Raw genomic sequence first — 12577 nt, forward strand, 5'->3', positions numbered from 1 at the left:
TCTTGAGGGCTTTGTTTCTGTTAGCTGCTACACATGCACAAACTTTTCAAGCCTATGGACATCTGCTAGCCTAGAGATATTCTTCTATGAGATATACTAGGGTCACTGGTATTTATTCACCATGTTAGATTTTTTAAGCTTGATCACTTTCATAGAAGCTATATATGGAGATTGCAGGGAGAAAGCATTCTTACACAATTGTATTACACTGCTGAAATAGAGAGTAGTGACTTTAAGAGAATTTTGTCTTATAGCTTCAGTGATTCTTGGCAACAAAATAAATCAAATCACTGGACCAGTAAATACGTTGGTTTAGCATATAGCAGCAAGTAGTATGGTGCATTTTGAATCATGTGAAAATATTGGTATGTACAGAAGACAACTTAGTCACTTTTCTTGGAGAATAAGAAATACAGAGACTCAAGTACAGCTGGCAAGAATAAACATTCAGGATTTTTTAAATAGAATTTCACTGCAGTGGTATTTTCACATGATTTAATTCCGTTAGGTGTTTGTACAGATGAGGTTTGAGTCATTGGTTTCTTGAATCAAAACCTAAATCTATTTGGGTAAAAAGAAGTGGTTTTTTATATGGTAATTCACATAGCAAATGCACTACTGTGTGACTTGGTTTGTCAGTGATGCAGTTCTGTTACTGAAATACTCAGAATGAGTACTCCAAGGAATAAATACTGATGGACTGAGAGTGGTTTGGTAAATAAAACACCCCAAAACAACAAAGCTAAATATTGAACAGGTCTGTAAGGATACCAATGTGCATATTGTTTACAAATTCTGTGGTCTGTTTCCCCATTCCAGATTCTAGCAGGATAATTTCTGAAAAGCTTGAAGTGTGTGCGCGAGGGGAAAGCAGGTCTCTTTTCCGCACCTATTCTGAACATGTTATGTTGCTTGCAGGCTCTTGGTGGTGCTACAATACAGTATTGCTGCCCCCCCCCCAATAAATATTATGCAATTAGTACGTGATGATGCACAGTATACAGATGGCTTTTACTTCCCAAAGCTGCCAAACTGTCTTTTAAAGAGTGTGAATGACAAATAGTCATTTTGGAGAGTGACATGTCATGATGATGGCCCATTAAAACTCCTCAAGAATACTCAGCCAGCTACATATGCCCACTCAGCTCCATCTACAGCAGCAGCTGCTTCTGAGTTCCTCCTGTAGCTGCACTAATCTTAATGGGCTGGCTGCACAATTCTCTGTCGCCACAGGGCATTTCGTGTTCTTATTAAAACGAGGGGGTGGGAGAGGAGCAGATTTGTGAATACAGCATTTGCAGAGATCAGAAAAGAAGAGGACAGTATAAGTAAATGTGCGTATGTGTGCATATGTGTGCATGTGTATGTGTATATATATATACTTGTCATACATGTGTACATACATTGTATATGTATATAAAATCACTATATCATTGTCTATATAAAGAGCTAAATTATGTAAGTGTACGGAGAGAGGAAAAGAACACTATAGACAGAACTGGGTGTTATTAAGAGAAAAAATGTCATAAAAATGTGACATGGTTGCTCTTATCACATCCAGTTTTCAGTATTTCCTATTAATTATTCAACTCACTAGCCTTTAGACGACAGTATCTCTTTATCCTAGAGGAACCTTTCATCTGAACTTTGTTTTCCACTTAGAAGCCTTGAGGGTTTACTTAGATACTAACTGGAATGTTATGAAGTGTAAGATTTAGAATTTTGGTAATTCTATTTTGAATTTTGTTTGAATAATAACCATCAGGGAACTAAAGAAGTTTCACTGTTCTCTTTCACGTTTAACCCCTCTTTTTCAAATGGTTGAAAAAATTAAATATTCTCTTCACTTCATGTGGCTGAGGTGATAAGGTTATCCTGCTGGAGCATAGATCAGTCACCTAAGAGTATAAGGGCTATATATTTTTTACTAAACTCTTGCACCAACATTATGAACCTTTTATTGGGGAGACAGTAAGGGGAAAGAAATTAATAGTAAAGCCTAACTGCTTGTTCCAAGTTTGATCATGGCAGAGAATAAGTCTGAGTAAATGAATAAAATTTATTATTTTATTTCTTATGCACAGAAACATATGTTCTGTAACAGCAAAAAAAGTTCAGAAGCTACATTAATAGTGAAAATAAGGATTTATTTTATCTTTTTTTTTTTTTTAAGAATGATACCTAGTTCATTCAAAACAAGCTGACATTTATGTTACTCTTCCTGTCCATCCTTTATGTTTCTTATGTTTCTGGTTCCAGGACTTTAGAATCAACAACAATTTAAATTGTACCCTCTTTTCTTTTATTCTTTTTTTCTCTCCCCCTCCAGAGTAAGTAGGCTTTTTTGGGGGGGTTTTTTTTGGTTTGTTTTTTTTTTTTCTGGGTGTGGAGTAGTAGTACACACCCTTAGTTAAATGACACCTAACCAGATTCAGGTTACTAGCCTTTTTAATCCCTGTTGCATTAAAAAGAGCAGGAGAAGAAGATGTTGGTAAAGTTATACAGCTTTACTCTCAAATAGTACTCTAGCCTAATACTGATCAGTCACTGAAGGTCAGCTCCACTTACAACTCAGCATTTTCTTTCATTCGTACTTTTTATTTTTCGTTACTGTTTTATCCCATTTCCACTTGTCATTCTTCCTTTTGCCTGTCTCCTTTTTTCTTCCTCTAGCCCCATCTCCTCTGCTTTGTCACATTCATTTGAGGTCTTTCATCAGTCTATTCTCTATTCCAGTTCTCTCCTGCTCCTTCAAACCTGTCCATGTTCTCATCCACTCTGTTTTTGTTTTTATTTTTTTGATTACATTTTTTTTAAAAAAATCCTCACTTTCCTCTCTTCCTTCTTTATCCTTACTTTTTCCTTTTTATCCTTATTATTTTTTCTCTTATCTTATGCTTTTTAATCATGCACCTGCATGAATACCTTGATTGTAGATGAAACTTTGTTCTCACAGGCTTTATATAAACTGTTGACTATGAAGATCTCAGAGGTCAAAATACACAAAATGACATATGATTTGCCTACAGGAGGGTTATTAAGGACAAGCTGTAGGATGGTACAGCTGGTACTCCCAAAAAGACATGCCCGGGGTTTACCCTGAGTATGAAATACGCCAATATGATAGGTAGTCTCTCATTATCTCATTGCCTTTGTGGTGATCGTGGGTAGATATATTGGCTTGTGGTCATTTGTAGGACTCTAGTATTACCCTTGGTAAGACAAAAGAGGATTTGGAGACAGTCTGAGTTCAGGCAGCTTATATGGACATTGCTGGATGTGAAGAGATCTCAGAAATGACTTGGACCTTGGTTGTCTCACCAGCTCTTGGGTCTTTGGTCAACTCTGAGCACTCCAGAAACAATTTTGGGCGTTTTAGACCAATACAGAACGGAAGTTTTGCCTAGGCTGACTGGGTTTTGAGCAAGCCTTTCACCAGCTGCTTGTGTTAGATAAATAGAATGTGGTTATACTGTGGTCTGCAGCACGGACCTTCTTGTATTCCCACATGACTGCCTCTGCACTTGCCTGACAAGGAGAAAGTCTGCAGGCAATAAAACAGTGCATGAGATTGCTAGTATGTCAAAGTGGCAAACTGTGCCACTGTGGCACAGTTCTCTGTGCCCCTACCCTACTAAACTTACTGCTGAGACAAGAAAACTCTGGCAGCATTACAAGCATATTCCTTCTTTTCAAACTCTAATTAAAAATATTAAGGTTTTGGGTATAGCTATTTATATTGACTTGATCTCTTCTCTGTATTGTCCATTATGCTGAAAGCACTGAACATAGACCAGCAACTTTCCTTCTGAGCCCTGGCTTGTACTATAGTTTTACATAAATTAATAAAACCAAAAGCAAACAAACCCCCTCCAGGACCTCCTTTATCACTTTCTCAACATTTCTTGGAAAAAAGGCTTTTACAAGAAAATCATTACCTGCTGAATAATACTTTCACTCGTGTCTGGGTGTGAAGTCAATCATATAAATCACAAGCCTTTGCTGACATCAATAAAATGTTGAGGAATCTGTCTCTGTCCCACAGGACTTCTGTAATGAGACTGAAAAGGAAATTAAAGCAGATGTCTGAAGCTGTTGTTATTAAAATATGGTTGCAGTTTACAAGACTGAGAGTTTCATAGATCCCTCTGAAAACAGCAATTGTGTTAGTAACTAATGTGTTTGTGAGGCCCTTAAACACTGGAGAAATGTGGTATGTGCGCACATTGGATTTTACTGAAATGTTAACTCCATTGTCTATGCTGAATTTTAGTTACTATTTGAATTGAAATTGTTCCAAATCAGCAATATTGAACCCTTAGTTACCCTGCTAGATAACAAATATAGTGTTAAACTTAAAAAAAAAAAGAAGAAAAAACCCAACCCAAATGTCTAGTATTTCATCCTAATATTTTATTCAAAACAATCACATGATATCTGAGGGAAAAGTGGTTTCAAAACCACAGTAAATACTGAATCTAAGAACAGAAGTTTTGAGAACCTGGCTGTTGCGATGAATAAGATTTAATAGAAATAGACAAATTAAGTTTTTGTTACAAATCACCTACTTTCTTCCATCTTGTGGCAATTACATGTTTAATCTGTATACACCCAGAAAGCTTCCTTTTGATGTCTTCCCTGAAAACAGGGAGGGCATGCTGCATATGAAGACAAGAGTGTCTTCCTCCCACAATCAATTCTCAGGTGTTTTGTGATAGTAAATTGTTATAAAGCACAAAGGTTGCTTGTGGCTTGGTGCACTTTCTTCCTTTTGCCTTTTTCTGCTTCCTAGTCCCTCCTTGCTTTTAGTGAGAAGGCAGCAATAAAGCTGCAGTTGTGTCAGTTCTGTATCACCAAGATCTATGGATGCCTGCACAGTCACGAGGAGGCAGTTTTCATTCCTATCCTCCCTTTCTAGTTACTTTCACAGTGAGAAAGGAAAAGGTGCAGGCAAGGTAACTCCTCCTTGAGAAAACTTTTCAGTTGTTCTGCAAATGAGTGCACGTTTCTTATGGTCTCAGGGAGCTATGGGGCTAGGCTGTACTGAAGCATCTCGTGTTTGGTCTGTCTTTCTCTTTCTCACCATTTCCTCTGTGATCCAGCTGATGCTGAAAACCTGGCAGCTCCCCAGGTTCTCCCTGTGTTTTTCATCCTCACCCAGAATCTGTAAACTCCACAATGAAACATTAGTCATACTGCCACTAGGAGGAACAACTGCAAAGATGGATCTCTGGGGAAAGAAAAATGAAGGGAGGCATATAAGCACTGCACCTGCTTTAAGGAAGCCTGAATTGAAACTCAGAAATGGCACACCTCTCATTCAAAGTTCATACAGATCAGTGGTGGCCACATAAATTGCTTTTAATGCAGTGCAGTATCTCTGCTTACTGATAAAAATAAATGTCCTTCCATACTGAAAATACTTCATTAGCATACTTTAATGGCAAGTGATGCAAAATTACATCAACTTTGGTCGTACAGATCTATACCTACTAACAGAAAAAAAATCCAGAAGCTATTGAGTAGTAGGGATCTTGAAGGAAATGTTTTATTTAGGTTCATGATTCTAAGGGTCTGCATAAACATAAATGCATTAGGTGGAACCCTATACTAAGCTGCACTGCTGCAAAGCTAAAAAATGTGAGGACAAAATTAAAGGAGTTGGGGTAATAGTTTCTTTACTACTAAGCTGATTGCTTCCTTCTTTACTGTGATGATGGTGAGACACTGGGCCAGGTTGCCCAGAGAAGTTGTAGATGCCCCATCCCTGGAAGTGTTCAAGGCCAGGCTGGATGGGGCTTTGAGCAACCTGCTGTAGTGGAAGGTATCCCTGACCATGGCAGTGGGCTTGGAACTAGGTGAGCTTTAAGGACCCTTCCAACCCAAACCATTCTATGATTCTATGATATCCAAACAAGCATTTTCTAAAACTAAGAGCAGTTTTAGGAGTTGGGCCTAAGAAGATATGAATGCTTCCTTTTTAGGTTGAGTTCAGACTGTAGAGGTTACTCAGTTAATGATCTTAAAAAAACCCAAAACACAACAACAACAACCAAGTGCAGTTCTACACACTGACCTTCTCTGCCTCCACAAGGCTTGTATGGCTTTTCTCATTAGATTTGTTCACTCTTTGCTAACTTTCCTAGAACACCAAAAGCTATTTTCATATTAAAAATACATCATCTCTCTGAAGAAGCTTGCTGCTTCCCTTTTCTGTTCTCATGTACTCTTCCTTGTACCAGATGTATACAGGGGACACCCAACACAATGCTCTTAAAATCTTAGGGTTAAATGTATTTATTTCTTAACAAAGAAGCAATAGGATCAGCATATAGTAATTGGATCATGAATCTCAGATTTGATATAAGGTTACATGAAAGCCAAGGCAAACTGGAGAATGCCCATCATGGATATTGTGTGGAGAAAGCAATGGGTGAAATTAACTGGAAGTATGCAACCGTCTTTACCTATAGCATTCTTCTCTTTGAAAATTTATGGGAAGAATTTTGCTTACAATATTCATTGCAAACTACTTCCAAAAGAATTTTTTTCTGGGATGTTCCAGAATGGGATCAGGTGAGATTTACCCAGTGAATCCTTGAATCCTCCGTGTCTCTTGAAACAAGAATTTTGAAACTGCCTTTGTCTTGATCCTCCCTACTTCTGAAGTCCCAGTCCCCATGTGCAGCTACAGACTGAGCTGCAGTTGTGTCGCCTCCATGAGTGTGGGAGGAACGGTATGAATGTCACCTCTGTAGAATGTGTGAGAAGTGATAGACAAGCTAGTATATGGCACTGCCATAGATACTTTCTGGAGCCTTCCTGTAAAGTACAAGTGTTCTGAGGACTAATATAATTCTATATAATTGTTACTAAATTAACCACAAGAACAAATAAAAATCCCAGGTCTCGTTCTTAAATGTACTACTTCCTAAGAAAAAAAAAAGGGGGGGTGGGGGGGTGGGACACCCCAAACCAAATAAACAAAAACAACAACAGCAAGAACATGCAAGGTATTTTCTAAAGTCAACGCTACAAGGAAAATATTAGTTCTTACTTCTTAGGTTGTTAAAATAAATAGCTCGAAGGCAGGTGGTTTGAAGTCACATTTGGTAGTAGTAGAGCATTAAATATGGTGCGGGACTGCTGCATTCAAGAATGTTGTTCTTAGTTGCAAATCACTGATGCCTCTACATTAATGACTTTAATGTAGAGGCATGCAACTGCCTCTGGAATAAAGGTGCTGGAACTAGAATAAAGGTGTTAAAACTGCAGCAAACATACACCTGGATCCTGTCAGCCTAGTTTATTTTTGCTTTGTTCTCTTGTACTGTACTTTTAAGTTATCTCAGATGGACACTAAACTACACATAAAAATGGTGAAGAAAATTCTTTACAGTGCTTTACAAAGAACTGATTGTGCTCTAGTGCCAATCTTGAGCTCTATTACCTTCCTGGATTTCAGTAGGTAGGGAATGGTGCTTTACTAACTTGAGCATGGGCCAGCATTGTATTTTAAAGGCTTAGTAGAACAAAGTTTTAAGAAAAGATATAAAGAAGTTTGCTGTCCCAGAGCCTCATCCTTGGAGTAACAAAGGTCATTGCTAATCACTTTAATAAACCATGAAGTAGCAGTTTTGTACTAAGGCATCATTCCAAAAAGTGGCTTCTGTTCAGCGTTTCACTCCAGGGCACCAGACACTGTAGTGTAATCCATGAGTTGATTTATGGACCTCAGAGGGGGAGTCCTTAAAAAACAATGCTAATCTGTGAGCCACTGAGTGAGCAAATGGGAAATGCTGAAGCTACATCATTTCTTCTTTCTCTGGGATGTGAAACCCTTACTCAGTGCATCTTTGAGGATTTACACTTCTGGCCTCTCCTCTGAAGGTCTCTTTTCTTTCAAAACACTGCTAGAAAGATTCAGAAAGCTGAATCACCAAAAAGACAAAGGCATTGAAACTTGGTCCCATAATTTCAGTTCTTGGGTAATGTCATACTCTGCCTTTCAGTCTAGACTGTAGAATTCTGGCTGTGTAGGGGGACCCACACAATGTCTCTGTAACACATGGGAGACCTGTGCATCCGGAAGTAGATCTTATTAAAAGAAAAGAGGGGGGGGGGGGGGGGGGAAAGGTAAACCAAAACCAAACACAAACCAGACAAATTCTTACTTGCACAGGCCATTGCTTTTTTTTAGGGGACATGGCTACTTCTCTTGAAAAAGCAGCAAGAGCCCAAACTGCCAGATTTGTGAGATGAACAGAGATATAGTTTATGGAATAAACCAACAGCCATTTGGGCTGAGGAATACGTAGTGCTGCAGATCCTGAAAGACCCTGCATGTGAGACATGTTTTACCTTGATCTGCTTACAGTGTCTACATTGACTATTCCTGAGTCTGCTGAGAAGTAGGACTTTAAATGTTCAGGGAACTCCACCAAAGAAATCCTGGGCTCGTTTAGGTATCTCAGAAGTAGCACAAGAATGAGGATAAGCCACATTTTGAAATAATGTCTGACTTAGACACTTCTGTTTTTTGACCCAGTCCAAAGCTCAGACTCCGTTTCTGTCTTAAAAGAGAGAGGGAGTGCACTGTAATTGCATAAGTATGAGCTATCCAGACAGTGTAAGTGAAATAATGTGTAAGAAATAAGCAGCTTTTTATCCAGCTGAAAAATTCAAAACTGATCATGAATACTTCCCTGCTGAAATAGGAAAAGGCTTTGCAGCTGTGCTAAGTTATGCCTGAGATAGCAATTTTCTGCATGTATTCTGGCAGTGATTACTATCTTAGCGATACTCCCAGCTGAGTTAAAAAAATTGTTGGAGGAAATTATGATGATGATGACAACAGAGTTACCTCCAAACTCAACATGACATGGAGTTGGGACAGGTACAAAATAGATAAGAGACGTAAAGAATCCAAACATCTTTAACAATGTCCTCAGCTATTATCAAGTATTAATCTACTTTTTAACAAGCAAGCAAGTACTTCAACTTTTACTGATGTTCTTTTTACTTGTACCATATTAAATATATATTGTGCGATTTACCTTAACATGATATTCAGATCAATTACATTGTTCATGCAAGTTTGAAAAGTATAGGAGAATTGTTTGAGTTGGTGTTCTATTACAAGAAGGTGAGAATCAGTAGACGTAAAAGAGCTACAGAACCTGTGGAATCTTGCTCTGTAACTTAAAATAGCTTGCATGATGAGGAAGAAAGTTTTTTTTTCTGTACATCTGTCGTGCATTTTGACCTACTAAGTTACATCTGTTCTGTGTCTGCTACAAGTAGTCCCAGGGAAACTACACTAGACTTCAGGTGCGGTGTAGTTCAGCTGGTGCCAGGACACTTCTTGGTCTTTCCGATTCCGCATTTTTCTGAAGTTAGATAATGGAAAGCAAGATATGGAAGTGAAGTTACTGGTCCATCAGATTTTAGTGAGTGATCTATCAACCAATCCATTTTAATTAATTTGCTATGTTTTACTGCTCTACACAGTAAAGACTGAGGAAATCAGTGTCATTTCCCATACATGCACAGGAGCAAACACACACTGACATTGAGTTTATAGCGACATTTATTTGAAGTCTCACCCTTCAGTAGGATAATAAACTGAAACCAACAATGTACTTAAATTCAGCTAAGAATAAAGTCACAGCTGTAATCATATGTGTGCATATGTGTATGTGTGCCTATGGAAAACTCTGGTATAAGAAGACAATATCAAATGCATTTGAAAATTAGATTGTTTGCAGGAAAGAATGAAATTACCTTGCTTGAAAGAGCAAGCTGACGCATTCTAATGGTCTCTCACATGCCTTGCACGATAAACATTTAGCTTATCTTTTCAAGAACAATAAAATTTCATGTACTACTGCTCGACATAAGAATTATTTTTACATATCTCCATGCCACTGACTCTCATTTTCTCATCAATTTTTCACCAGCTTCACTCTGATGTTGATAAAGGAGATGGTTCCATCAAATACATCTTGTCAGGCGAAGGGGCAAGTTCCATTTTCATTATTGATGAGAACACGGGGGATATTCATGCTACAAAGAGGCTGGATCGAGAAGAGCAGGCCTACTACACACTCCGAGCACAAGCGTTAGATAGGCTGACTAATAAACCTGTGGAACCAGAATCTGAGTTCGTCATTAAGATTCAGGACATCAATGACAATGAGCCAAAATTTCTGGATGGTCCTTACACTGCTGGAGTTCCTGAGATGTCTCCTGTGGGTAAGTGCAAAATACACTGTTGGTGTTGCGGGAAATTTGTTCCTATTGCCTTTTTAAAAATTTCATTATTTTTTACTGTATCACACTAAGCTATTTAATTATCTATAAGGCACCTGCAACAGATATTTCAAGATTTAACTGGAAATAGCATGCTAGATTAAGTATTTACCCTTTCAAAAAATGTGAAACTCAAAGAGCTATGCAGGGATTCAGATAAGCATTTTATGGTGTATTTCTCATTCCAGTGCCCAGGGACTTTTGTTTTATAATTCTCATTAACAATAATAAGTTTCATACCTATGCTACAGCACTCAGAGGTGGTAATTTATCATTTTGTTCAGATAAAGTCTGTTCTTAAAAAACTCTTCACATTCCTGCAAGTGCAGAGCATACTTTTTGGGGTAAGTGTTGCTTATATTAGTAACAGTTTACTGTGTATCTTTTCTAATACCGAAATCCAGCTCTCTGGGAAATATATACAAGCAGCAGGGACTGGGGTACAACTTGAGAAAGTTTCAAAATTCCCGTGGAATCAGAGAATGGCTTTTAGAGCCTTCAGACCCTCTGCTGGAAAACAAGAAATGCTAATTTTTCCTAAGTTTGAGTTAGGGAAGAATTTCAACATCAAATCCACTCTCTCTTCATTTTAAACAGACCAAATGCTCATCTGCGGTCAGGCGCCACTGTTCTTTTCAAAGCTGACTGATCCAAACCAGATAGGACTTTGCCCCAGAGACTTTTTGGTAAATTTTGCTTTAACTTGAAATTATAAATGCAAGCATGAAGCTAAAAAAAGAAAAGTTAATCTACTTCAATGGAAATTTGTGTATGGGAAGTCTCACTTCAGGTTAAGAGAGTTATATGGTGAATGAAATTAGAATTCTCTTTGCTTGATTGATTTTAAGTCATAATAAAATTTGATACTCTTATAGCAAGACTGCCTATATAGCATTTGTTATAGTTTCCTTAATACCATCTCTTGTGGTTTTGGATGTTAAACAATACCTCTAAATTAGAGCTAGAGAGAGAAAAAGAATCTTCCCTACCTAAATACCCTGCAGCAATCATTAGTCAACATTGCTTTTATATTTGAAACTCAGCTAAGAAGCCAAGAGTAGATAAGTAAAACATTGCTAATGAGTTTTCTATTTATTTATTTTACTAAGCAGTGAGAATAGACACTATTCCTCATTTGATACTTAGCACTTATTCATTGTCACTTGAACATTATGTGGATGGCTGAAAAGGCAATAGTAGCCTTGGAAAGAAAGATGGGCACCACAGCTTTTGAGGTGTATCGGGGAAGAGGTGAAGTTGTTATGCAGTGCTGAGAACTTTTTACTGCTGTGCTTTTGAAAAACGGAGATAACCAAATAATCTCAGACTATGAAACCTAAATATTCAACACTTCAAAGATATGTTCTGCAAAAAGTATATATATTTTTAATTGTTGTTTTAGTTTAGAATTAAATTATTTAAGTGAACTGTAGCATGTAGCAATTATTAGATTATTGCACTTTTGTCTTGTGCCCTGAAGAGCAGTATTTCCACATTTCCCTTTCTTAGGGAAAGACAATTACTTCTGTCTTGTCCTTTGCTGGCATATTGACATATGGGCAACAACTACAGACCTAGGTAGACGTACATACATACACAAACCCATGGCTCTACCCCTCACCCATGCTCCATTTCTTCCAAAAATATATTGGAAATCAAGCTGTGGGGAGTGCACAGTCTGAAGTGGAGAACATAAGGCTCATTTTTAAATGAGCTTCTTTTGCATGTTGAATCTTTAACACATAAATGACTGAAGGATATTCTCTCCCTTACGGACCACACAGCACCAAATATACATTCAACCTAGCTGGAATGTTATGTAAAATTATTAACTGAGACTTGTGCACTCTCTGGGATTTGGATCTACTAAGGGCAGTTTCATCTTCATGAGCCTCCTGAAACTCTGCATTTTAAATATCTTCATGGGTACTATCACAGAACTACTGAATACTGCATTTTTAATGATTTAAGGATTACCATGTAATGCCTGTGTGGCACTTGTCTTACATGGTCACATCCTTTCATAGTTTATTCATATAGCACAATTTTTAACTAATCACGCAGAGCATTCATGAAATATTAAGGAGAAACAAAGTATCTCTCTCCTATTTTGCTTAAAATTATATCCGTGACAAGGATTTTTAATTGGATATTAAACAAAATGAAAGAGATCACAGGATTATAAACTTAAATTAACTACAAAGCTAGGAGAACTATAACCTTTAACCTAAAGGGTGGTTATTCAAGTATAATTATTCTGTATTTT

The 12577-nt window shown here is 37.6% G+C and overlaps 1 protein-coding gene across 2 annotated transcripts in view; it reads left to right on the forward strand.

The window, feature by feature from the left end:
- The window catches only part of LOC102053907 (cadherin-7), an 83683-nt gene that overhangs the window by 30438 nt on the left and 40668 nt on the right, over positions 1-12577 (forward strand). For both annotated transcript variants that reach the window (XM_005431994.3, XM_027798391.2), the window contains exon 3: positions 9960-10254. In XM_005431994.3, coding sequence (XP_005432051.1) covers positions 9960-10254 — 295 coding nt within the window. The remainder of the gene's footprint in view (positions 1-9959; positions 10255-12577) is intronic.

The sequence above is a fragment of the Falco cherrug genome, chromosome 3, assembly GCF_023634085.1.
Source record: "Falco cherrug isolate bFalChe1 chromosome 3, bFalChe1.pri, whole genome shotgun sequence".
Classification (NCBI taxonomy): domain Eukaryota; kingdom Metazoa; phylum Chordata; class Aves; order Falconiformes; family Falconidae; genus Falco; species Falco cherrug.